General features: G+C 38.4%; 1 protein-coding gene across 1 annotated transcript in view; it reads right to left on the reverse strand.

The window, feature by feature from the left end:
* Positions 1–27,808, reverse strand: part of LOC133990799 (calsyntenin-2-like) — a 150,821-nt gene that overhangs the window by 72,367 nt on the left and 50,646 nt on the right. The window contains exon 2 of the mRNA XM_062429206.1: positions 5,149–5,271. Within this exon, the coding sequence (XP_062285190.1) occupies positions 5,149–5,271 (123 nt within the window). The remainder of the gene's footprint in view (positions 1–5,148; positions 5,272–27,808) is intronic.

Below are 27,808 nucleotides of genomic sequence, written 5' to 3' on the forward strand. Positions count from 1 at the left end.
AGGTGTTGGGGGGCAGAGGATAGAGGATGCCATCATGGCATGCAGTAATAATAATTTATCTCCAGGATGCCTGTTTCAGCGTATAATGTTGAAGTTAGGCCCGCTGTGGGTAGTTTACATCAAAGTGAAATGTGGTGCTGCAGGAGAGGGCAGGACAGAAAGAAAGAAAGATTTAGATAAAAAAAAAGTTGAAAGGAGGTGAAGTGAGCAGATGAGATGATATGAGAGTCACTACTGATGGAAGGCCAAACAATTGGAGGTTAAATAAAGGATGGGGGGAGAGGAGAAAATAGGCAAGTACTTAACAATCCTGGTCTGTGTTCTCACACTACAATTAATGGGAAGCCAGAAGGACAGCCTACTCCTTTCTGCACTAAAAGAAAAAACAGGATTGATGAGTGTGTCTGTAATGCATAAGCGACTGCCTGTACACACTGTAGGCTTGCTAGAAGCAAGATGTCGAGATGGAGAAGAGGAGAAAGGATTGAGAAAGAAGAAATGTGGCACTATTTGAAGAGAAAGACATGCAAAAGAATGCATTGACATAAAGATTTAAAAGAATAGCTAGACAGAGAATCCGAGAGGGGGAGGGTCGTATGTGTGAGTTTGTGCAAAACACAGGGAGAACTGTAGCAGGAGACAGTCGTAAAGCGAGATAAATGGAGACAGAGCTGCTCCTTTGATGGCCATTTTTTCTAAGTCTCCTTGGTAGCTATTGTTAAGATTTCATTCATTAGACTGCACGCAATGAAAAACATTTAAGGAGAGAAGAATCACAAGTCAGCAGCCAGAGCAAAAGCTCTACTGGACCTCTCAGGTGATATTTAACCAGGCATGACCTTGTCAAGTCAACAAACCAAATGTTAATCATTGAGAAAAACAATAACATTTTATTTCCTCTTTTGTCCACCTGCTGGTTGTTTTGCCATTAAAACGTCACTGCTTCTCAGTTAGGATTTGGTTATTTAGTTATGTATTATAAGGATAATATTCGGCATCCACATTTGTGATATGAATAAAAGATGAATTACGTTTTTTTCATGATATATTCAGTTTTTTCCCTCCAAAGATCATTACATTTTCATAAACAGTACATATGCCACATTATTTGGGTTACTGTATATGTAAACTACAAGGACCTGTGAGGAAAAGCGGGGGGAAAAGGGGCCTTTAAAATGAATTCCAGCTCTTCAAGGTCAGCTGAATGTGAACAGCTCACACATAACATTGAAAAAGTCAAAGTAATGACTGTGGCATTAGAACAAAAAAAGAAAAGAAAACGAAAACAGAGGGAGAACAAGATTAGGTCAAAACATGGTATACTTCTGGATCATGTTTGGGTGAGCTAATCTGTGGCCAATTTGATACAGGGACAGTTAGTGGTGGTGTCTATAATGTGAATTCCTGGATATTAAATGCACATTTCTGTAGTGTTTCCAGTAATATTTGTACTGAAGCAGCATATTACATGACATGATTAAGGTACGTTTCAGTCAAAAAAGCCTACCTGCAACCTCTAGTAATGTATAATAATTGTATGTGATCATAATTCATTGTGAATCCACTGTGTTCGTGATTTTTAAAGTGAGAAATTCCTCAACAGCCTACATAAGCCTCATGTTTTACTTGCAAGACTCGTGTTTTAATGCTATTGTCTGTCGTTTGTGATATGAAAACGTCAGAGAAATAACACCCCACAAGCGTTTTTCCTGCTGGCTGCTGACAACACAATCAGCCAAAGAGTCACTCACACTGGACAGCAGAGGAAGAGACGCAGAGACGCTGGTATGTGTATGTTTAAAGAGGAGTTAAATCGACTTCTTTGCATTTAACAGCAGAGCTGAGAGCTCGGAGCATATAGTTGCTCTGCATTGTGTTGTCTTCTGTTTCAATCACAGTTATGTATTAAGGTCAGTTAGAGACAAGACTGTAAAAGTTTGCAGCCTGTCATGTTGTCATACATATCCAGGGGGATAATCTCAGTAAATTTGAGAAAAATACAGAATTTGGTTATCCGTGTGATTGTGCTTCATGAAACACAGAAGTGTGGGGGGGCTGTTTTCCAAATCGCATGAGGTCCCCAGGTAATATCTACTCAATGTAGTTGTGATTTGTGTCTTATGCATGTGTTTTTGTTTTATAAATTGTAGGGGTGTGACGATACACTCAGCTCACGAGACGAGACAAGATATTGGGTTCACGAGATTGAGACGAGACGAGATGAGACGAGAACTATATTTTTAAGAAAACTTCAATGAGGAAATACATGACTGTTCTTTTATTTAAAATTCACAAAATGGAAATTGAATTGAACTGTTTTACTTAATCAGCTTGTAATGAATCACTTTAGTTCTACTTTCTAAATATATAATTATCATGTGCAGTATGCAGCACTGTAAAAGGTTTCCCTATATAGATATTTTATAGATGGATCATTTTGGTATTTATGGAAATAACAACCATAAATACAAAAGTTAGATACAATCACAAATACTAAAAAGTTAATTGTAAAGAGTATAAACAATTCTAATATATAAATATGAAATTAAATAAAGAATTCAATTATCACAAATTATAACATATTGCTAATATAAAAACACAGAAATAAAAGTAAATTGCACAAATCCTGTATCACATAAATACACAAGTAGAACAACAAATTGTGTTATAATTTGGTAGTGTGACTCATTTTACTTTTTACATCATAAGGCTTCCATAGCTCAGCTAGATTCCGTGCTCCTCCTACTTCAGGCTTTCAGTGTAGAGACCTGAGGTCAATTTACTACTGCTCCTCTCCTCATCTCATACTGCTGACTGAGATCTTCTCAGCAGGTAGAAGCTGCAACAAGGTTAATGATCCACACGTAACATTATAAAAAGAAGAAATGACGTGCGAATGATCGATAGAAAACCGATCATTTGGTTTTTTTTTGGTGCGCCCTTTAATTATAGCTTTGCGAGACAGAATTCGACAAAAATATCGTTGCGTTTCGTCTCGCGAGATCTGGTGGTACAAGATCTTGTCACACCCCTAATAAATTGTGAACCTCTTGAAAACTCCCATGGAAGCACTGTAAAAGCCCCCTGAGGATGTAATAGAAAACTTTTCACGCTGATTCATTTTGAAAGTGCAACGGCCAACGGGGAAAGTCCAACACTCTGCCAGCCGAACAATGGTGTAACTTCATCACTCAGCTACTCAGTCATTCACGGACAGCCGCATGTGTAGGGCTGGCCCTGCTGTTTTGGTCCAGCCAAAAATAGCTGATTATCAGTTTTTCCATGGTTGACAGCGTTGGGATTAATAGGAGTCATTTCACAGTAATGAGCTGTTAAGCGTTAGCTGCCAAAAAGACTCTGTTTGCCTTTGAGTCTCAGAATACTTTGTCTAATTATAACAGCTCTCTCCTTTCTGTCATTGTCATTGTCAGCACCGCTGTACCTGTATGACGGCTGTCTGATTTCAGGTCTTGTTGACAACACAATCAACATCTGAAACAATCACCTGGAGATGAGGTTTATAATGATATAATGATGTCATTAAAACCTGGGTACCTCTTCTGTGACTCAACCAGACTACTCAGGGAAATGTTACTGTTCTATTAGACTGTGGAAACCTTTTTTTCTTAAAGCTGCACTGAATACTTGAATAACTTTCAACTGCCACTAAATATTGGGTATAAAACTTTCAGTTCAGGCTTACTGATTGTATTTTTTACACTGTAAAGAGTAGAATTTTGGCTAGACATTAATTTACACAAGTCAAAACATGAATGTACATGAATGTATACATGGTGGAATAAAAAAAACAATTAGTTAAAAAACTGCGATAGGGATTGTTTAGTTAATTTTGAAAATTGAATAATCATTTTAGTCATTTGCAGAAATGCCAAATATTTGCAATTTTCAGCTTCTCAAATGTGAGGTTTTGATGCTTTTTTTGTCGTGCATTTGAGTTTTGGACTGTTGATCAGACAAAACAAGGCATTTAAGAATGTCATCCACTGTCAATTATCACTTATTCTTTTTAATTAATAATTAATTAATCAAGAAAACAATTGGCAGATTGATCAATAATGAAAATAGGTGTTAGTTGCAGCCCTAATCCAGAATTTAGGCAAATCATTTAATCTGAACCCTAATTAAAGGAGACACTAATGAATGAGAAAAAAAAGGCCTGTTCCACTTTGTGTGATTAAGGTTTCGGCTCAAAAATGAACATTGTCATCATGAAAAGCTGACATGGCACACAAGATATTTTTCCACTTTTGAGAACTTTTGGACAGGTAAGCTAGGCCAATTTAGCAGCAAGAATAAGGATGACACACTGACCTCAATTAGAGGCAGCCTTAAATAGATCCCTGTGAGGGGAATGAAGAATACATATTCTAACTCAAAACCAGACAAGATTATGAAAATAAATGCATTCTCTTAAACCTCAGCCGTCTTTCCTCCATCTGTCTCCATCTTCCTCTTATTGGAAGTTTAAAACAGCTCAACCCCTGGCCACAAGTTTTATAAACTCACTCAAAATATTAGGCACACCATTCAATTTAATACAGCCCAGCCCAGCACACCACCACCATCCACTACAGTCTCAATAATAACAAAAACTGAAAAAGTGTAAGCTTCGTAAATTTATGGCAGAGCTGTTGTAATGGATTGCATTCTATTGCACAGGTGTTCCTCATGAAGTGGCAGATGAGTGTATAAAATAGCAACACTGAAGTCAATAAAGTTTCAAGTACATTTTTTTTTTGGAAGTTTTATGAATGTTTATATTTAATCATATACTGGTGGTGCCTAATGTAAGCAGTGATAAGACAACAGTGCTCTTTATAAAAACAAAAAGAAAATCATTTGTTTTGCTTTGCTAAGGGTGATAAATGGAATTCAGTCTCCATGACAAACAGTGAGTACAGAGAACTGTTGGATCATCAGTTTTGTCCTGCGGTTTGAAGTTGCCACAGTTGCCTGCACAGAGTACTGAGGCATGCTTGTCTAATGTGTGTGTGGGAGGATGTGTACACTGCATGTGTGTTACTGTGAACTTTCCAAAATGCGTGTGCACCAAAGTGTTCAAAAACAGCAGATGTTTCTCTGTGAGCACTATGTTGTTGTGTGTCTGTGTGCATTTGCATGTCCTACCAGCAAAGGGGACCGGGGCATCCTTGTCCAAAGCTACAAGTGGAGGGTCCAGCAACACCGTGTCCATGTTCTCTGTGATCACACCATGGTAAGATGTCTCTATCCACGGCTTGTGCTTGTTGACTGTGGAAGAGAAGGAAGAAGAGGAAAAAAGGATGGATGCACATTTTAGTTGATAGCAGTTTTCTAACAGATGTTATTGTAACGCCATTACATTTTTACCCTCATGTCCATCACTGTATCCAAATGGGTCGAGTCACTCCATGAGGACAGAGTAGGAGAAAATGGAATTTAAGGAAACTTTTTTTAAACATTAAGTTGGGATAATCACTGTGGTTTGTGATTGATCTCTGAGGTTTTTACAGATGACAGATGGACTCATGTAATTCAGAGGGTGAGCATTGTGGGGGAAAATATTGATTGATATTGTATAGTTTTTTTAAAGAAAAAAGGCTTCTGTGTACTCTAACAGAGCACAGGGTTTGCAAATAACAAAATCCCTGTTTTTCTTTTCTTTTCTTTTTTTACTCAGAGTGTTGTCCTTTATTATGCAGAGTCAAATTGTTGTTGTCCATACTTACTAAAGCAAGGTGAAATGGAAGAAAAGCGGCACCACGTATGGTCCCATGCAGTATATTTTAAGTCATTCTTGTTTAGAGGATACCCCTTTTATATTTTACAAAATATGGCAGGAGGGAATGGAAATTTATTGAAATATCCGCTGCACCCGATTTATCACCACGGACTAACATCTACAGCAGATGTGTAAAGTCTCCATACATATACAGAGGATGAGAGACTATAGCCAGGCCAGAGCAGTTAGAGAGGGAAAGAGAGAGAAACACAATTTACAAGACGTATTACAAAGTTCCTTTAGCAGAGCTCTCAGTTCAGCAGCACATCAAAAGACAAAAGTGCACTGATGCAATAGCCTGTTTTTTTTTTCACAGGACTTTACCTTTCTGTTTCCCGCGGGTCCATCTTGCTATTTTTCCTGACTTTTAATGGCCTGCACTTCCTCAGGCAGGAAGGAGAGCACATTTGCAGTTGCAGAAGTGTATCCCCCTTCAACCGATATTTCAAGTTCTGCAGCAGCAACCACTCTATTCTACACACGCTCTATTAGTTTCCAGACAGGTGCAACACATGTCACAACAGCCTGCCATCAGATCTGTTTTAGCTGTACTTTATGCAAATCAGATGGACTGTCACTGGGCTTATTAACAGTTGTAGTCTAGTAAATACCCAACTAAGTTAAGAAATTACAAGCCTCTTCCTGTCACTATAACTCTCTCTGTTGGCCTTGGGAGGTTGTAGACAGTCATGTGTCTCCTCACCAGGTACTAAGCCATTTGCGCTTGATGGCATCAGCAAAGCTATAAACTTCTGCCATGACTTAGTTGGGGAAACAATAGTAGTCTCACTTTTTTTATCCATCAGCCCATTATTTTTTTGTGACACAGTTCTAAACTGTAATCTTAACCCAGACATACTGCCACAGTGATCTGCAGAATCTATATCCGACTCTGTGTTAAGCTGCGTTTTGACGCCGCCCTTCCTCCAGCACCATCATCCTCCTCTTTAGTGCTTTCTCGTTGTTTCTTTTTTCTCTCTCTGTCTATGTTTCCGCTTGTCTCTCCTGGTGTTCTACAAAAAAGAGACTGTAAGAACTGTGCCACAAATGTGATTGAACAGTTGAGAAGATGAGCTAGAGATTAACAAAGATCGCCATCACACATAATTACTGCTGGTGTAAATTAAACTTCCTCCCACTTTCTCGCAGCAGGACCTCACAAGTAGATAGAGACTGATGCACAAGCCACAAGAACAACCATATGTCCATGTGTACTTTTGTATACAGGCACACAAACGCACACACATACTGTACACAAACATCTCTGGTGTACAAGTGTCACTCTCTGCTGGGAGCTGGGATGTCAACTTGACCTTTCAATCCACTGAAGAGAAAAGCTTTGTCTCATGCCAATGAGCAGATGACATGTCCAGCTGGCAGTGATTTAAAATGCATCAAACTGTTCATAAAACCTTCTCACAGTGTTTTATCTGTTTGGACAAATTTCACCAGTTTTGCGCTACTATTGCATTACACTCCCCTGCTCGTCACCATACTGTGTGTATGGAACAGGGTCAAAGAAAAACAGGAATCCTTAATGCCTGCATAAAGGATCTATAAAGTAAATGCTTTGACTGGACAAATTTAAGTAAGCGATGTAAAGTGAGAACTAAATGTAAAAACTTGTAAACTTAGTAGTTAAACTTAGACACTTAATAACTGAAAATGCTTTTTCTGTGGTTTATTATTGTTTATAACGATGTAAACCACACCTTACAGATAAGATTAAACTAAACAACAAACGGAGATAATATCACCGGTGTATTAGTTCTCATGAATATTTGCCTTCTACTCCTTCAATCCTATGACAAAAACCTACTGATCATTTTGGATGAGACTCTCGCCCTGCCGTGAGAGTAGACAGTGGATTATAGGGAGCAAAAGGGAACCACAAGGGAAGACATTATTCATACTAGGAGTCTCATCTCATGCTCATGCAGGAGACCGAAAGCACTGCAGCACACAGCAGGACTCTGCTCTGCTGGAAAGTGGAGAGGAGCGTGGAGATCTGCCTTCAAGGGGCGTTTAGATATATTAACACCTGAAATATTTTACATGTAATGGTTGGCAAATGGTAGATTAAAGCACACTTGCATACACACTTTATTGGTGTATTGTAGGCACAGCTACTATCTTTTACTTCTAAGGCCTACCTTGGATTTTTTCTTCTGTTTTATTGTGAAAGTTGTTGTTTTGGGGGAGGGCTGGGAGGTTGTTGTGAAAAGCTGATGAAATGAACTCAAATTATCTTATAAAGAGATTCTCCAAAACCAAGACCATGACAGATTGAACTGCTGAGGTGACTTTATAATAGATTATACAAATGGTGATTTTTCATTCCTATGTCACTGTAAATACATACTGCTCATCATGCTCACATAGCTTTTTATTTACATTTGAAGATGTCTTCAGTAAGTCTAATAGCAGCCCACAGCTAGTGCAGTTTACTCATGGATGGCAGGTTCAATTTCTGGCTCAAGGTCTTACATTTATCCAAAACAAATTGGGTGGCGGTCGAGGCAGCAGAGCTTTGACTCTTTAAAGGGAGTCTAATATAAAGAGCTGTTTTGTAGAAAGAGCACACATCAGACCATGGAAATGGGCTATTTCCAAAATGGCTTTCATGACATGTAGTACTGTAAAGCCATTAGTGATGTGTTTAAGGTACTCATCTTTGGCTTCCCAGTACTGAGCTGCAGGAATGAAACAAAACATAAGGTAAGCTTACATTTGAAGTCAGCCCTGTTAAAAATACACTGCACAGTTTTCCATAGGATTATTTCTGATACTAAAAGGCCATTGTTGTAGCGTGCGATTCCTCCTTTAATAAGTGTCATTGAATGCAACATGCATGGCATCTTTCGTCATTTCCTAAGCAGCCATTACAGCATCACACTGGACATTATGGAGGACTAATTCACTTAGTAGGACAAACAGTCTAAAAGTGGATCCAGAAGGGCACTGGATAACATCTGATATGACAGTAATGTGCACACAGAAACCCAGTAACAACATTTTCTGTAAATAGCATTACTGCAGTCAACTTATCCATCGTGATACTGAAATCAAAATATCTGCTACCGCTGTCCCCTGGGACAAAACATACTACTGTAGAGACGTAGCCTGTTGATAATCTGCATTTAATTTCGGTCCCAACTCATATCCTGAGAGGCACTTCCTACTGCTCCATCAATGTACTGATCAAGTCAAATCACATCAAATCCTTTTCTGATCTGGCCTTTATTTGATTACTATGATGTCATTTGTTGCAGTGGAGTAGAGTAATCTTTTCATAGATAGAAGAAGAAGAAGAAGAAAGAAAGTTAATTTACAGGACAAAGTGCCGTCACAGACAGAAGAGCACAAATTCAAATTACCTCTGAAGGTAATAGAATATAGAAGATTAAAGCAGTAATTAGAATGAACTGAAGGCAAAACTTAAATGAAAGATGATAAAAACAAAATAAAAGATATGTATATCATGAAACGGGTAAAAATAATTTTAAAACAATGGAGAAAAGAAGAGGTATAAAGGGATAAAAATGAAGGGATATAATGTAATTGTGTCTCTATAATTACGCGTCGACCTGCTTGGAGTAACACAATACTTTGCTCACTTAATTTAGTGAAGGTCATTCTATATCCTTCAACCAGCTGACATGTGATCAGAGAGAGAAAAAAACAGTTTATTCCAAGAGAGGGAGTGAAAATTAATGAGAGATGCTTATGGTCCAGAACAGTTGGTAGTCTATTCCGACGGCCTTTACCCTAGTGATTCTCTTTACAGCCATTTGAAGACGGATTGTATCTGTTCCATCTACCCTCTCTAATTAAAGTGATGTTCTGCTTTGTCAAGGCACAATTAGATCTGCTGGCCAAGTTTTGTACAACCAGCACCAGACAGCTGCAGAAATAACCCCAGAAACCTCTGTGATTATGTTAACACCTGTTAGTTATCATTTATTATTCCACACAGTTTCTACAGCTAATCTAACAAGCATGTTAGAGATTAATGCATTAAAAACAATTTACACAGTTGAAAAATCAAAAGGTCACTAAAAACCTCTCTCTCCACTAATAACTCTCTCAGGGCCATCCCTTCCCACAAATCTTCTGCCTGTGTTTCCATGAAAAAGCACTGGGTAACATGTAATCTTTTTAACAAGTCTGGTGTCATATATCTTCTACTTCTACTGCATTCAGTGTTGCATATAAAAAGGAAAATCTAACTAAAGTACACCAGACCACATTTTAAATTCAGCTTTTATTGCATTTCAGGCACTGTGATGATATTTAAGTGCAAATGGTAATTGTATGAATCATTGTGATGCTTAGTAAAATTGTGCATTACTCCACGCGGATCTTCAATATGTTCAGGAAAGCGAATTCATCTTTAAAAGAGGCATCATCTGCTCAGGACAGCATATTTGAGCTGCTGCATAGATATTCAAACTCAAGTGCGTAATGATGGGGAAGGCCTTGTGTGTAAAGGGATGTGATTGATCATTATTGTTACAGCCTCTAACAGTAACATCTATAATGCATGGTAATATACCCTTTCTAAACATATCCACTGTCCAAGTGTGCCATAGGGCAAGCCTGGCTGTATATTTACTAAAAGTGTGTTGGCATGTCCCCCGACTCACTGGACAGAGTACACTAGACTGCCATCCTGCCTCGCTGCATGATTTACGAAAAAAAGCCCTACAGTGCATCATAAATACCCCTGGTGCAGTAATACAGCACCACCAGGCAACACAAGGGGGAAGTGAGATAATGTACACTACGCCCATAATAGAAATATGAGAGAGGAGGATGAAAGAAGTGGAGTAAATCAGAAAGGGCTGCTCAGAATAGAAATACAAACAATATCACAGACCACATAAATATTTCAGTAGTGTAACAGAATAATGATAAAACCCTGGAGAATAATATAATGAGTGGTAATTAAACTTGGGTGAGCGCACAGATAAAACACACACATGGTCACCCTCACACCTACATGCCCATGCACCAACACAGATAGATGATTAATTATAGTGTCTTCACAAAAATACAGCTCTGCATTAATGGGCGACTAGCTGTGTGACTGCAACAGAGGGAGTGAGAGCACGTCATTACAAAATGTGGGGACATGAGGAAAGTGGATGAAAAGAGGAAAAAAGAAAGGGTTAATATAGAGATGGAATTAAAAGAGAAAAAAGTAGGGAAGCAGAAGCAGGAATACTGGAGGCAATGGTTAAGGGCTAGGGTGAGGAGGGGGGATAATAGAGGAAGGAAGTCAGAGAGAAAATGGGGCACTCAAAGATAGAAGAGAGGCATAGTGATCACTTCCTGTATGAAGAAAAGCCTGTAGGCCTTCACAAATCCCTCAATTTATTTTCCTATTAAACATATTAAATTGAATTCCAATTGGAGACATTAAATGCCAGACATCACACGTCATTAAATTATAGCTCTGATTGAAGGAGACTCCATCCTTCGCATGTATGGAACAATCTACAGTAGCAGTGGCGTCCACATAATCGTCTCAATCGTCTGATCCAAGTGGATGGGGACCTTTTCCACGTGTCACTATCCTCACCTCACCCTGTGTTGCCTGTCTCTCTCTATCATCAAAAGCATCCAATAAGTGTAAAAAGGTCACATTTGTCCCATGTCATCACCCTTTTTCTTCCCTTTTTTCCCCCCCGTCGGTCTTTTCTGTCAACTGTCACGTAACAGAAAAATGCCACTAAATATTTTCAGACATAGAAAAGAGTTGCCACAAAAATGCCACAGCAGATATCTTATGAGGGGATCAGTGATGACAGTGATTTCTCCCAAAAAAATATTGTAAAGAGATATATTAAAGCAAATCAAATGGTACAAATCCGACTTTTCTGATGCTATATTCTTTTAAAAGATTATAAATATCTTTGCTATAAATTTTAATGACATCTTATTCAATGATGGTGTGGTCTTCATACATTATCTCATAGTCAGCCAGAGATAAAGCTTTCCCTTCTTTCTCTTTACAGCTTAATTTACAGAACATGAATTTTCTACTGCAGACTTGCATTCAATTATTGTTGTGCAAGCATGTTAATTTGAATAAAAATTACAAACGTGGGAGAATTAAAAATACTATTATACTATTATCTCACAAAGAATATTACACATTATTTTTTTTGTATTTGTAGAAATTTGGAAAAATGTAGATTGTCCCATTACACAGGATGGGTATTGCGATAATTAATCATGTTTTTTATTCTTCCTTCCACTAATGAGGTAGTTAAAATAAACCATCTCATCCCTGTCTCTTATAGTGATGTGTCCATGTGGGAAAGTGTTTATGATGCTGTTAGTTTCATAATAAAAAGCAGTCAGAGAATTAAAACTGCAGATTCAGATCCATTCAGCCCAGTTAGAAGGTGATAATTGCTTCAGTGGTCAATGGTGATTCTCGTTATATCACACGTCTAAGATTAATTGATGGCTACTGTATGTAGGAGTTAATTATGTGTAGCCGTTATAACACAGCATGAGCAGACATGGACAAGTTAAATACAAGTCATTAGTGTGTCTGAAAACATCCCCAGCATAATTCTTTAGATGTCACTCATTGCTGGGAAGTAAATGACTTCAACACCTCTGTGCAGAGTTTACAGCATGGAGTCAGAGATCATTAGTATGTCAAAAAATCTTTAATACTGTGTTAGTGTATGCAGAGAAAAACACATCCCCTCACAAACCTAATATGTTACTGTTAGCTGTTAGTTAAGGCAACTGCACTGTACCTTCTTACTAACATAGAGGACAACATTAAAGTCCCTTTCCACTCAAAAATCTGTTGTTCCTCTCCCTTCAGTGGGATGCTTGAGCTTCACTGTGAAAAATGATGTATGTGCAGAGTTTGACCATGGAATGCTGTTTTCACATTCACCTGCTGAAGAGGGAAAGTTTCCAGGTGCTTACCAAAAATCTGACTTCAGGAAAAATGCCTACAAGCATGATTTGTGATATCACAGCTACTTTTGAGCCAGTTGTGGTCCAGTATTAACTTACGTATGATGTGGAAATTTGAAGCCCTTTGAAAAGAAAAACATTGCATATTCTTAGATTCTGTCATTTTCAATGAGAGGCAGTGAATGTATTCTTTAAAGGTAACTGTACTTTTTGATGGAAAACCCATATCAGGTACAAATTATTATTCTAAGCAAAGTATTATAGCATGTGTAGAGGGCATCTTTAAGTATTTGTCAGAGGTCAATGTTATAACGTAACATGTAAAACAGAAACAGAAGAGTAGCTTTATATTTTAGATTGCTGTCACTCAGTGATCAAGGGGGGAAATATACTCTCCTTAAAGCTGCAATAATGAATATTTTTAAAATGAACCAAATGACTAACAAGAAAGAGCACACTTGTAGCGATATACCCAAAAGAGCCACAAAAAACCTCAAATGTACACTACCTGCCAAGCATATTTTTCTCAAGATTTTGTCAGGTGGTCAGAAACACGATATTGAATGCTAATGTTGCCCTATATCTCTTGGATGTGTAAACAGGCAACTGTTTGCTGATACATTCCCTGTCATTACTTTATAAGGTCAGAATGTCCTTAAATATAATGCAGTTTTCACCAAAATACACTACACAAGGTACTACACTTTTTTACTTAAACCTTTGCTTTACTTTACCACCTTATTTCTCAGGACACTGCAATCAGTTTATCTTTTGTTTCAGTGACCAGAAACCATACTGTTTTACAAGCAAGGTACAGCTTGCTTGTAAAACACAGTATTAGGTACATATGTAAATTAGGCAGTTTGGGGACCGTTCATAAATGTGTCAGCACTGAGAAACATTGACTTGCACAGTAAAATTACGGTTAAATGCATTACAATGAATTAGAAGGGAACCAACTACAACAGCAGTAGCACCCAAGAGAGGAGGGGGACAAATCATTACATTAGGTCCATAAGTACTGTGAGCATCAACTCTGACTTTTACAGTCCCAGTGCTCAAGTGTAAGATGCAGTTAGCAAGAACAGAGTAATTAGGTATATTGACTGCTGCATATAAGTACTGCACTTTAAGCAGAACTCTGTTGGAGCTGGCCAGTGCCAGGTCATTTTCACAACATTATTTCTTCCCACTCACTCTCTCCCAGGACCCTTCCTCCTTGTGCAGACAGTGTTGTTGTTTTTTTCTTAACAACTAATTAAAGAGTCCATAAACTCCAATCTCCGCCAACCATAAACCCCCCCTCACCTCCCCAGTTGTAAATGGATTTACAGATATTTTTGATTTAATTTGGCTTTTTCCACAATCCCATCAACTGAATTTTGAAGTTGTTTCCTATCTGAACAACAGTATGTGAGATACAGATGTGCCATAATTGCTCTGCAACGTACAGCTCCCTCCTTTTGCCTGTCCGTTGTGGACTACATCAAAACAAACTGAGGAAAGAAGCAAAGACACTTTGTTTAATTGGCATCAAATATTTTGCACATAGAAGTGCAAAGAGTATAGGCATCCACAACTTCAGAGTTATTTGAGTATATCTGAAAACAAAGTGTTTGAGTTGGTGAGCATACTGTAGAGGCTGGCCACAGAAAAAATAATAATAATGAGAACAAATTTTAAAAGGTAAAAAATGTGATTTACCCGCTATTAAAAGACAGGAGAGAGAGAAATACAAATAATCACAGAGAGAGGAATGAACAGCAAAGGAATAGGGGGATAAGAAGTTAGTAGTCTTTGGTGGTATGCATCTCTTTGTGAGTGTGAGATAAAACTCAGCCAGTTTATAATTCTGGTGGAACTGATGAGTCAGCAAAATCATATGGGGACTTGAGGTAAGTGGGTGGAGTTGTTTCAGAAAATGACAACAATTCTGAACAGGAAAAATGTAATCATCCAAATCCAAAACAGAGAGAAAGGAACAGCATGAAGAGGTTATAATTTATTTAATTTATGTTTAACAATGGATCACATGATTGTGAAAGGGATTGTTTTTAGACACAGCAGGCAGCTCTTTTTAGTGAAAAAGCTCCAACAATCAATGCTACATCTTTAGCACTAAACTGTAAACATAGAAATTAGCAACTAGCTGGTGAACACTCTAAAGTGTTTAGCAACTAATGACCCATCAGGGATGGTGGAGGTCCAGAACAGAGCTAAAAGGTACAGTAGGCACAAACTCCACTCTAAATGAACACTAGTGTTGCACTGTACCTGCTACAGTATTTGCATGTAAATAGCCAGCTGTTTGCTGACACCATGTCAACTTAAAAAGTTATAATATATCAGTATTTTGTTCACAGCTTGTTTCTGCTGCCCTCAAATCAAGTTGTTCAGCTGAAAATCAATTGTTTTTAGGTGTAAATGGGATCTACCTAAGTCTAAAACCAACAAACAGAAAAGCAGCTGAAGCTTGTCAACGGGCTTGATAACGAGTTCATTATTAGAATGTGTGTTGCAGGGCAGTAGCTCTCCAGGAGCAGGGTTGGAGACCACTGGCTTAACACATAATAGACTATATATTGCCAGTATTCAAACATGAAAGTATGACAGTAATCTAAAATTATTTTTGGACCTAATGTCATGTCATTGAAAGAAGATGACAATTCTTTACTTAATGCATCACTTTGCTACATTAAATGTTTAATTAGCACTAACTACTAACTTAACACACTATTTGCATTAAGTTCATTTCAAACAAAAGTAATTGGTGTAATTACACTTTAAAGAGTCCCCTATTATGCTCATTTCCAGCTCTAATTTTTTATTTTTGGACTCCACCAGAATGGCTTTGCATAATTCACAGTTCGAAATGCTCCTTATTTATCTTATACTTGTCCTTTATGCAGCCCCTCAGTTCAGCCTCTGTCTCTGAACAGTCCATTTCATCACCTGTGTCTTTAAGGACCCCCTCTCAGTGAGCTTATTCTGTTCTGATTGGCCAGGTTTCAGGAAGCCTGCCAAGGGGCAGCCATATCACAGTCGTGTTAAATTACCGCCAATGCAAACCAAACATTTCCTGCTTTACTGCTTTAAATCAAAAACATTTTAAATTACTAAACAAAGTGAGACTTTAATTTACAGGAAATCAAATTTACAGCAAGTGAAATGTGTTCCTCACTGAATTAGCAGAGCTTTGTCAGTGGCACTAAAAAACATTTCAAACAACAACATATTATGTTGGAATATTTAGAACTGTTTGTTCAGACGACCAGTTAGAAATAATGCAGGGGGGAATAGTACAAGCAGAAACATGCAGAAGAACCGGAATACTACCAGCATGTAAACTACTTATTTTACTTTGCACAGCTGTGTAACAGAGTCATTGAAAAATGCCATAATTTTAACAGTGGAGCAGCGAACTCACACACTGTGCATGGAGCAGATGACCATATAAAGAAAGCTGTCACAAGCACACATCGGCTCGGGCTGAAAGTAGTAAAAAAAAACCACTGGAAATATTAGCATTCAGTAGTCTGAAGCCAGTACTATTTGCTCACAGGGATTACTTCTACATATTTTAACCTCTTATTTGATGCATCTGACATTGTAACATTATATATATGACTGAAAAGAAGAGAAAAAAAAATTTGAGGATGTTTAATTCCATAATTATGGTTTTTTGTTGTTGTTTTTTTTACAGCTGTGGCATTTCCTGATGCCAGAGCTAAAGCAATATCCGAGGAGTTACAAAATGTCAATTGTCTGCCATTAGAGTGCTTGGCATTCACTACAAGGAAATACAGAACCTCGCTTAAAGAAACCGTTTGCCCGCCTTCCAGTATTGCATTCAATGATAAACCTTTTTTGTTTTCTTCCTCATCTTCCTCTTCTGCGTGTTATGAATCATTTGTTGATTTATAGTACGAGAGAGAGACAGCGAGTTTGTGTTGGATAACCAACAATGGCTCTGATTACTTTCTGCAGAAAAAGAAATGCATAGTCCTCTTAGTGATGGCTTACTGTCGATTAGTTTCACTGAGTAGGCCAATGAAGAGGCACAACAGACGGATTTCAAAGAAGTGAAGTGAAAGTGGAGTGGTGGGTAAGGGCAACAAAGAGAGAACAGAGAAGGGTATAGGAAGGAGGAGGCGGGAGGAAGTGATATCTCCATTAACAGAAAGCAGCAGGCGGTGAGAGGAGCCAAGGTGAGGGGAAATGGATGGCAGTGTGACTGGATTGAATTAGAAACAGTTCCACCCTGGAGACTTGGGCTTCATGTGATGATCAACCAACATAAACAGTCTACTATTTGAACTTATTTCAACTTTCAACTTCAAATGCAGCAATCTTCTAAATGTCAAAAAACTTTAAATGGACATTTCACACCCTGATTGGCTAGAGTGAGTGATTCCTCCATCTGTTCTTGTCTTCTTTTGCATCCTATATTCAGGGACAGTTTTTTTTACACCTTAAATGCAAAGCAGGTGCTATATGTCAAATATCACCAGCCCTTGTGTCTTGTAATAGTACTTTTGTACCTCAAGAGGTGATAATGAGTCAGTGTAGTGTCCAGTCTGCCCTCAGTCTAACGTAAGAGGATGAAGAAGTAGGTTTGAAGAGAGAAGAGAACATGAGAAGATATTTTGAACCAGGTTAAAAGTTGTCATCTAGGATCATTATTATGTCACGTTTTCATATTTGTAAGGCAAGAAATTAAATATTATAATATAAATAAATATTATTATATTATTCACAATGTGGTCAGTTTATCCAAATAAACATTGTTTGGAAATTTGCTCTGATGTTCTCAGAGATGTTTTGGAGCTGCTGGCCAGGTGAGACAAACCGCTCACCTCAGCCACCAGCAGCGCAACACCTGGAGGATCAGCCAGTCAACATCTGTTGTCACACTGGGGAGAACATGATCTGATGAGGTAGATTCGCGTCATTTACCGCTGGCTCTAGCATTTTGATATTTTGACATAGTGCAGATTGACTGTAAGCAGTGAGCTTCTTCATCCTCACATGTTAGGTTGAACGCAGACTGGACACTACAGTGACTCAGTATTGCCTCTTGAGGTACAAAGTGGAGTAGAAACGCTGGGGCTATTCTTAATATAGCACCTTCAAAGAGTGTGGTAACTGAGAATACATTTTGACAGTATGATGAGATCTCTACAGAGTGGAAAAGTTAAATGAAAGGCGTTTGAGAAAACAGTAAAAAAAAAACGAGAAAAAAAAACATGGCACTTCATAATGTGAAATGGTAAGATAAATGTTCTAAGTAAACTGACAGTATAATTGAAATAATTTCCTGCTGTCAACATGTAGTTTACATCACCATGATCATTTTGTAATGCATGCATGTAATTATATTTTTTGACATAATTTGCTCTTGTTTTGCTGAGCCTTTCAATCAGGCAGTTCCAATCTACAAATTTTGAGTAGTTTTATGTACAAAAATGAATGGCAGCAGATGGTTTCCTCTGGAGGGCTGAAATGAAGCCCCTGGTATTTCTAACTATACTGAATGTGTGTTGACGCCAACAGGAAGCAATCTGGACAGTCTGTTCAATTTTGCAATAGCTCCATCCAACTGCTGCACAATTTGGAAGTGAATTTCTGAAGAGTTGATAAAATGCAAATCAGTATGACACTCCATCAACTACTGCTTTGGAAAATATATGTTAATGTGACAAGATTACAGCATTAATCGGGCATCAATAAGTCACATCATGGCAATTCATTTTTGCTGTTTAATTTTACTCATAATTGAACTTGTTTTGAAATTCTTTAAAAGGCCCCGAATAAACATTTTTTCAATCAGCCTATTTACTACTAGAAAATTGGGTGCCACATAAACCTTCAATTTTCTGCCCAAGTTAAAACAGTCACGAGAGATTGCATTTGTTTTTTTATCTGTTCTCTTCTCACTGATTCAAAATGAGCGGCTCAGTCGAAAAAAGGTACCTTACTGTGCACCTGTCATGGTCTTGCTCTCTAAAAGCTGGTGTCTGTACTCTGTAAAATCATTCTAACATCATCTAATGAACAAGAGAGTGGGGGTCTATCATGTTCAGTTTATAAAAATGATATTATGCCATCATAATAGTTCGGCACTGAGGCCTCAAATATTTTAAACGAGTGAAAAATAAGTAAAAAGTAAAAGTAGGCTAGACCTGTTATTTACAGTTACAGATAATTGACATTTCATTTATTTTCATCTAATTTTCTTCTTGGAGTAATCATTAAATTGCTGCCATCCAAAACTATTAAACAAAAAGGTGATTACAGATATCTGAAGTAAATACAAACACCAATTGTAATCTCTGCTATGTAGCTAAGTAACTGATTAACTAACTGTCATTGTCATTGATAAATCCATTATGTCACATCAGGTCAAAGTTCATCAAATCAAGAAGACAAACTCTGCTAAGTTGGATAGTTGGAAACCACCCTGGGTGAGAGAGAAATCACTTGCAGTCCAGACATGAAAGTTGTGCTGTGGCAGACATCTGTTTGGTTGCTGCCTCATATATCTGTATTGTTGCTGACTCACATCTCAGCTGTGTGCCTGACTGTCTCTAACTTTTCTTTAACTTTTCTAACCATTTGTCTCAGATCTTCTGTGTGTTACTGTTTGCCACTGTAAATCTGTCATCTACACCCACTTAACGCACTCTCTCTCTGTCTCAGTGATATCAGCTAACAGGTGTTCACTGTCAGTCTGACAATTTATCTTGGTTCCCATAAAAGACTTAGACAAATAAAAATGTCTTACTTACTTAGACAAATATTAAATGTCCCTGGAAAGAGCAAGCTTGAAGAAATTTAGAATGACAGTTCAGTGTCAGGGAAGACGACAATACACATATTGTAGAGGATGTGCATGGATGTTGGTGGCTATATTGATGATAATCATAACAAAGATAAAAGTGGGTTAACAGATGAGAGTTCAACATGTTTGTTGCTGTGCACTTGTCTAGCACTGTTAAAAAAATGAATACTGTAGTTATCCTCTCAACAAATGCTGTGATAAATTACTAAAATACTGTACATTCAAACGGTCAAACATCTGAATGAAGAACCAACTCAGAGAGGGAGGTTCTAACATCAACAACAGTTTTTCCTCAGACTGCTTTCAACCTGCTTTCTCCTGGCCTCTCAGTTCAGTTACTTCTAGACAACATCTAAACATCTACAAATCTACCAGAGTAATAATGGATTAAACAGAGCAGGAAGATGTTGGATTCAATTAAATACAAAATCTCTTCTGAAAGCTCTCTAACAAGGAGGAAGCAGAAAATTACTTCCACTAAGGTGTCCTCAACTGAGCTCATAGCCATGCACAGTGACTACATCAAAAGTATTCTTGGTATAAAAATGGCAAGTCTGTTCCCTTTGTGAAAATGGCACAATAATACATTCTGAAACGTTCCCTCTTTGTGACAAAGGGATACAGGTATCACTTTTAGCTGAAGCAATATAATTCCCATGGCCTGAGACATACTCTCAATTAATTTGAATAAAAAAAAATTTAAAAAAATGCTTTCCTTGTGATACATTAAAACCTTGTGTAAATGTGGTGCTGACTGTACTGAATGCCCCTTAATTAACACACTCACCATTGTAATAACAATTGAATATGTTGTCACAGGTCATGTGGTTGCTACTATTGTGATTTTAGAACTACCTGTGTCTGCAAAGTGCCCTTAACATGATAGGTAATTTTGTTTTCGGTTAAAAAGTTATTCAGCTGAACTTAAGACATGATGGAGGAACTGCTGTGTTTTCACAGTTCCAATTATCTGCCATTTTCTTATAGCACCTATACAGTTGTTTATCCGTCTTTAGAGTCTTTATTCAGATTCATTTGGTGTGTAAGAATGTGGAGGATGGAATTAACTCAGAAGGCGAATACCGGCTTAAAGAACTTTAAATATAAAAGGTATAACATATGGCCGGAAAATAGTTGCAAATCCTTGTATGGCACCATGGATAAAGAGTTAGAAATCACCCCAGGGAGGTTAAAGTTGCTGGCAGAGGCATTTTTTAAAGTGGGAGAAAAGCTTTAGTCATGGCTGAAGGGGCTTATAAGCCCCCTTAGAAAAGTATGAGCATGAAAAACAGTTACTTTCCACAGTAGACTCATTTACTACACACATATGTGTATGGAGACACACCAACACACTGAAACTCAACCACACTGACAGAATTAGTAAACTACTGCACCACTGGGAGTGAGGGTTTAAAGCTTTTAAGTATTAGTACTGTTTCTCAACAGTCCTCTGGTCACAATGGAGCGTGCACAGTGGTGTGCGCACAGTGGTGTGTGTCTTGAACCCTCCTGTTATCTTCGGGTCAATTTTGACCCGTAAAGACAGGTAAAAAAGGTCAAACACAATTGGGTGATAATTTATACACTATGCTTTATGAAACCAGATCGGGTCCATTTTGAACAGGGAGGACAAAAGTTGCATGGATGACAAGAAAACAACAGGAGGGTTAACCACTTCAGTCAAAAGAAGCCAGACAGTGATTTCAAATTATCTTAAATTAGGGAGGTTTCATTACACAATATAATGAAGAATTGACGTTACTATAGAAACCTGTTTATGAGTAAAAAAGTACATAATCACTAACATGTGAATTTAATTAAGACTACAAACTGAAAAGCTGCCATAACAATATAATCAGATTGTAGCTCACTCTTAAGATTAACATTACATACCGTATTATCTGGGTACAAAGGCGAAATGAACAAACAAATGAATGAATGTACAATTTATTTTAAAATAATCGCTGTGGTGTGGAAGTGGATGTCTATAATCCCCTCTTTCAAAGTTGTCTAAATCCTAATTGAATGAGCATCTGTGTTTACTTTTTTCCCCACCATTATGCCTCAAAATCAATTTTTTACTGGTACATTTGAAACATGGAATTGCTTGTAAATGTGTCATAGCACGTCACTTAACAAGCACATCACAAAATATTAAAGCAATGCTCAAAGTGTGGCACACAGAAATACTGATGTCCCTTATTTTAGTAATACAGTAAACATGTGTGTAATCCCCGTTCTACATGAAGCTGAACACTGTTGAGTGTGATGTCCAGCGGTCACATTCATGTGAACAGCACCTTGTTTCATTGTGTGTCTTTACAGTGTGATATTTCATATCACTGACAGTATCAATCAACTGTTCTGCATCGTCCAGTATTGTGAAACTGCATCAGACCCAGCTGGTGCCGTCCTAATGTAGCCACCTGCTATGTAACTCACTCACGGACATTAACTCATTCATGATGTACTTTGAAATAAATACAAATGTAAGTGGATACACTCATAGAGAAACACTAAATCACACATACCACTGTTGATAAATGTGTAAAATAAAGCTGCAACTTAATCTAACCCATCATAAGACATTTTCCTGGCTCTTCTGGCATCACTGAACAGGAAGTTTTTCCATGGTAGAATTTAATCACATAGTCTGCTTTTGTTGTATGTATATACAGATGGTGGGTCATGCCTTGGCGCTGGCATGCGTTTTGTGGGAAAGGTCTCTGTCGAGCTAAATACATTAATCATATTTCACAATGTTATTTTTTTACTTCAGTAACCAAAAAATGGTTTGTTTTGTTTCAGTACTGCATATGATTAATCTTCACACTTTTTGAAATGGCTTGTTTCGGAGATAAACACTGTTGATACTCAGTCTGTGTGGAGCCATTAGGACCAGAACGAGGCTTTACCTATTGGAAAACTATTAAAAATATTTTAGTATTTCCATCACTCTGTCTGTCTGTGTCTGTTTGTCTCTCTTTCTTTTATCTCTGTTCTTTCTATCCCTCCAGAATCACAAACACACAGGCACACACACTCTCACACACACATAGCCCTAGGCTATATCCAAACCACCATGGTAGAGAGGACCAGGGGTGATTGACTATTGACTGATAGAGTTCAAGCAGTCCATGTAACTCTTGGTGGTTGGCCAGTCATTTCAGCAACAGCCTTGGGCAACCTACTGCTATTCACCGTTTGTGTATGTGTGTGTGTGTGTGTGTGTGTGTGTGTGTGTGTGTGTGTGTGTGTGTGTGTTTGTGTTTGTGTTGTGTGTGTGTGTGTGTGTGTGTGTGTGTGTGTGTGTGTGTGTGTGTGTGTGTGTGTGTGTGTGTGTGTGTGTGTGTGTGTGTGTGTGTGTGTGTGTGTATGTGTTCGTGTAGATCTCAGTGTATAAACACAAAACTTGTCTGGGCCTTTAGTCCCCATGGGGACCAAAGCCCGGTCCTAATGAGGCAAAATGTCTGCTGGTTAAGGTTAGGGGTAAGGTATGAACTGAATTTAGGTTAAGGTTAGGATTAGGGTTTGAGTTAGGTTGTCCACAGTGAATGGAAGTCAATGCAACGTACTAACAAGGGTAGCTGTACAAGCTTGTGTGTGTGTGTGTGTGTGTGTGTGTGTGTGTGTGTGTGTGTGTGTGTGTGTGTGTGTGTGTGTGTGTGTGTGTGTGTGTGTGTGTGTGTGTGTGTGTGTGTGTGTGTGTGTGCATGTGTGCATCAGGATGTGTGTTTTTTTCTTGCTGCTTCACTGATGGAATTCCCAGAAGCCTGTGAGAGTGACAGGTAGGATGCCTGACAGGTGAAGATAAAATTGGACCAACAGCCAACAGTGTGGAAGCAGTGGGCTTTACAAGCACAACATGCCAAACAGACTACACTGTTTGCTCTGCATAAAAATTAATTATGTATGGGATTTCAAGGATAAGATGCTCCTGTAACATATGTGACAGCTTGGGCAAAGCGAATGGTCTGTAGAGGTATATGTAGATTATAAAAATGTGTGTGCCGGTGTGGGATCAATGTATCCTTCATGCTTTTAGATTAAATCTGAAGATTATGGAATTGTTGAAACAATATGTCCAATACAAGATTCAAAAGGGAAACATTTCAGACATCTGGATTACACAGACAGTGTTGCCGCTTACAACCTACAACTGCACCTGATCCAGGTATTATACATTGTCAAGTGGCCTGCATGTACATGGAAGAGGGCAGGAGTAGTGGGATCATAAAAGGCTAGGCAACATATCCTTAAACTGCAAGTTTCATGGTGGTAAGAGTCCTTCATCTTTTTACACTATCTTAAGAAGACACACTGATACATTTAATCCATACTACCACACGCTGCTCCTATGCCACTTCTTCCTTTACCCTTAAGTACCAACCCAGATAAGAGCAGACACCATAGGGGTCACTGCAATAAAAAGACACACTCGCACATACTCACACAGAAGTCTGAAGAGAGTCCTGATAGACTGATGAATGCACCCTGCATTGACAGTAACAAAAGAGCACACTGTGTGTATGCGGTGTGTGTGTTTGTGACGTCCATGTGTCATTTTTCATTCCCTCTCTAAGCAGGATGTCTAGATAATCTTGTGTACTGAAGGCTCAATTAGTCTCTGTAGGTGATCAAAGCAAATATAACAGTTCACACCAGTATTCATCTAAAATATTGTACACAAACTCAAGGCTTCTTCACATTGAGAATATAATATTATGTACGTGGAAGAATTGTAAAAGAATAAAGGGTAACAACTGCAGATGTTATAATGCTATTACTAAGGAGTCATAGCCTCCCTGGTGTAGATTTTTATATTGTCACTGTAAGCCAAATGTAGTTTACATTGTTCCCAGCTCCTGATCTCCAGTCTCAGTGCCTGGATTTCATCTTTAAACACAGATTTCTTGTAAAGCAACGTCCAGTGAGGGAGGCTCCTAAACTCAGTAGTCATGCTCCTGGACAACAGGTGTATGTTTCCCATCCCATATACAAGTGCTACTGGCTGATAGCAATTCCACTCAAATAGAGGGGGTACAAGTCCTTCAGCCTTTGAAGCCCCATTTTACATTCTGAAAAATAATTAGCATTTTAATTTCTGGGCTGTTTACAGCATTCAGTCTAGCTGTATTTTTATGGACTGTGAGATGACACAGTTGCACCTGGAAGGGATTATACCTCCACACAAAAAACAGTCAGGGTTAGGTTAAGGTCCTGCACCAAATCTTCTCTGTCAATGTTCTCACCAGAATTAATGAACTGGACCACATCTCAAAAAACCCCACAGTTCAAATTTGATTAACTCAACAGGTTATATTTTTAAAGCATTTTTCATGAAAAAACACAAAAAATCTAAACCCAACTTTCTACCTTTTTCCAGATTTTTTTTACCTGTATCTGACAATCTTCCTATTCTTTAATTTAATTAATTTATCCAGTGACGAAAACTGTGAGTCAGAGGCAGGTAAAAGCTGTGGAAAAAGTTAATAAGTGAACCTCTAGTTGAGAATGTAACCCAGTTAAATAAATGTTGTTACCTACTCTTTACAAACAGTAATTTATATTCTTTAAAAGAACCTGCAGACAAATTGGGTTGGTGTGCGTGCGTGTGTGTGTGTGTGTTTGTGTGTGTGTGTGTGTGTGTGTGTGTGTGTGTGTGTGTGTGTGTGTGTGTGTGTGTGTGTGTGTGTGTGTGTGTGTGTGTGTGTGTGTGTGTGTGTGTGTGTGTGTGTGTGTGTGAGAGAGAGAGCATGTTTGAGAGAGAGAGAGAGAGAGAGATAGTCGGAGAGACAAAGGAGAGGTAGGGAGCGGACAAGCCAGCTAAGATCTATGAGCTGTCAGTAACACTAATCAGGCTTTCCCCAGCAGCATTCATCTCTGGAGCAGCATCAGGAACCAGGCACTGACCAGCAGCCAGCCAGCTACAGTAACTTACTATGGGCAGCCATGGCTAAAACATCACTTCAGCTGCCCGTTGATAACCAAGCAAGAAGCATATTCTTTTACTGAAATAACGCATCGTATTGAGTTGCAACGGCATCAAACGGTTGTTGATCTTAGTTATGTTCTCCTCATTTTAAAAACTATGTGTCCACTTTAAAAAGCTTTTTTGCCTTTTAGTTGTCGCCAAGCTGCCCAATGAGCTCACTGTTAAAAAGACAATAAATTAAATAGCCAACAGGGTATTCTGAGATTGTGTTAGTTGGAGAATGACACAACATTATAGGCCAACATTGTGAGAGTGTGACAGAAGGCCATGTAAGCTACAGAATGTGAAATATGTGCACTGACTGACTTCAATGATATAATTATAAGAAAACAGTCCCTCAGCATTGCCAAACTAATAGCATCTGAACCCTTTTCATTCTTGTTGTTTTACAATTGTGTCATTTCCAGAACATCTCTGCCAGCCTTACGCTCACTTTCAATCCTCTGCAGTTTGCATCTGACTTTGTCAAAGTTGTCCGCATTACATTACATTTGAAAGAATATGTCATTGGAATAAAAGGCATGAGGGAGGAAGGGTGGGGGCCAAAGTAATCAAGGGAGCTGAAAACCGTGAAAGTACCATTACTCATAATGCCATATACACATAGCAAAGATAAATGACTGCAATCCAATGGCAGCCCTCCAATACTGGATCCAGTTAGGCGGAAAGGAAGAGAAAAACCTTCCCCTTGCCTACCGTCTTACCATTGTTCCAAATAATTGTTACATATTGGGAGCTCATATGGAAACATGTTCTAAAAGGACTTTAAAAGAACAACAGGTTATGGCTTTTTAAAACAACGGTCAGATTTGTGTTACGTTATCCCCTATCAGCACTCTTGTTTTATATCCCGTAATTTGCCAATAACGTTATTTTCAGTAATGTTATGGATGTTTTCAGGCTGTGGTATTTGCTGTAGATGTGTCACACAGTTGTAGCTGTCAAAGCAAGGCTAGCAGCCCTCATGTAAGGAAGGCAAAAGAGGCAGAAAGAAAACAGAACTCTCTCTGTAAAGAAACAAAAAGTCAGACTGAACCTGCAGCACACAACACAGTCCCTCCTTCTTCAACAGCTGCGGTATCTTCCCAGGTGACAGTTATCTCTGCCTCAGGCTACATGTTCTCTAAGGCTAGGCAGCGCATCAGGATGAGCAACTTGTGCTGGCGGAGGCTGACCGACTTAGGGAGAGGAGTACAAGAAAAGAAACGAACTGCACTGCCTCAAGGATTCTTCTGCCCAGGAAAAGTTACATATTGTAGGAACATGATATAAAAGAGCTTACTCTGACAGCTCAACACATCTGTTCAAATATGCTACAGTGGTCTTGTAATCTAATTCAAAGTGAGATGCAGCTTTATTTTGGCCTCGTCCAAAACAACAGAAAGGGTTGTGAAGTCGATTTCTAAGACAGCTAAAACTATCCAATCAATCCTGTCTGTTACACTGACATAAAAACTTCACCTGTGTTTGACTTTATGTGAAAAAAATACAGGATCTATTGTAATGTAGTTTAACATAAGCCCACTGACATTAACTGGTACTGTAATCTCAACTCTCGTTTTCAGTCTGTTAGGCACACTCATTTTCTCAACAATTACTGTGACTTGAGCAAAACACATAAAATACATATGCAAATAAAAATTCACACTTTTCAGAAGCTTCAACTCTCATAAGCATGCTGTGCCAAAATCATGTTAGAACATCATTCGTCATAGAAATGTCATTCAGTTGTCACAGTTTGTATAATGTTGGTTAAAAACAAAAGCTTTCGACACGGGCACATGACACATTCACACACCTCCCAGTGTGATTTCAGTTTTTCAGAAGTTGTTCAGCTGCTCAGAAAGCAAGCTGTGGGAGTTAAGGGGAGGGGTAACAATTGCCAACAGCAAGAGACTTTAAGAAACAATAGAGAGAGATTAGAAAAGCTAAAGTAAAAAATAAAATACTCGGAAGGGAAGGAACAGAAATATGAAGAAATAAGGAGAGTAGGTTAGGTAGCCTCTACTTGAAGGAGCCATGAGGTTCACAAAATATATGGAAAGGTGGAATGTCAATGTACCGAAAACAGCCTGCAGTAACACTGAGAAACAATGCAGTGTTACATCACGTTTGCTTCTGGGTTTCAACACAAAGGTTCTCATCATGCCACAGTCACACCTGGGTTAGGGTTGCAAATTAAAATCAGCCCATGAAATGAGTGGTGACTTCAAAGCATTAAGTATTCCAAAGAATGTCATTT

The sequence above is a fragment of the Scomber scombrus genome, chromosome 11, assembly GCF_963691925.1.
Source record: "Scomber scombrus chromosome 11, fScoSco1.1, whole genome shotgun sequence".
In the NCBI taxonomy this organism is placed as follows: Eukaryota; Metazoa; Chordata; class Actinopteri; order Scombriformes; family Scombridae; genus Scomber; species Scomber scombrus.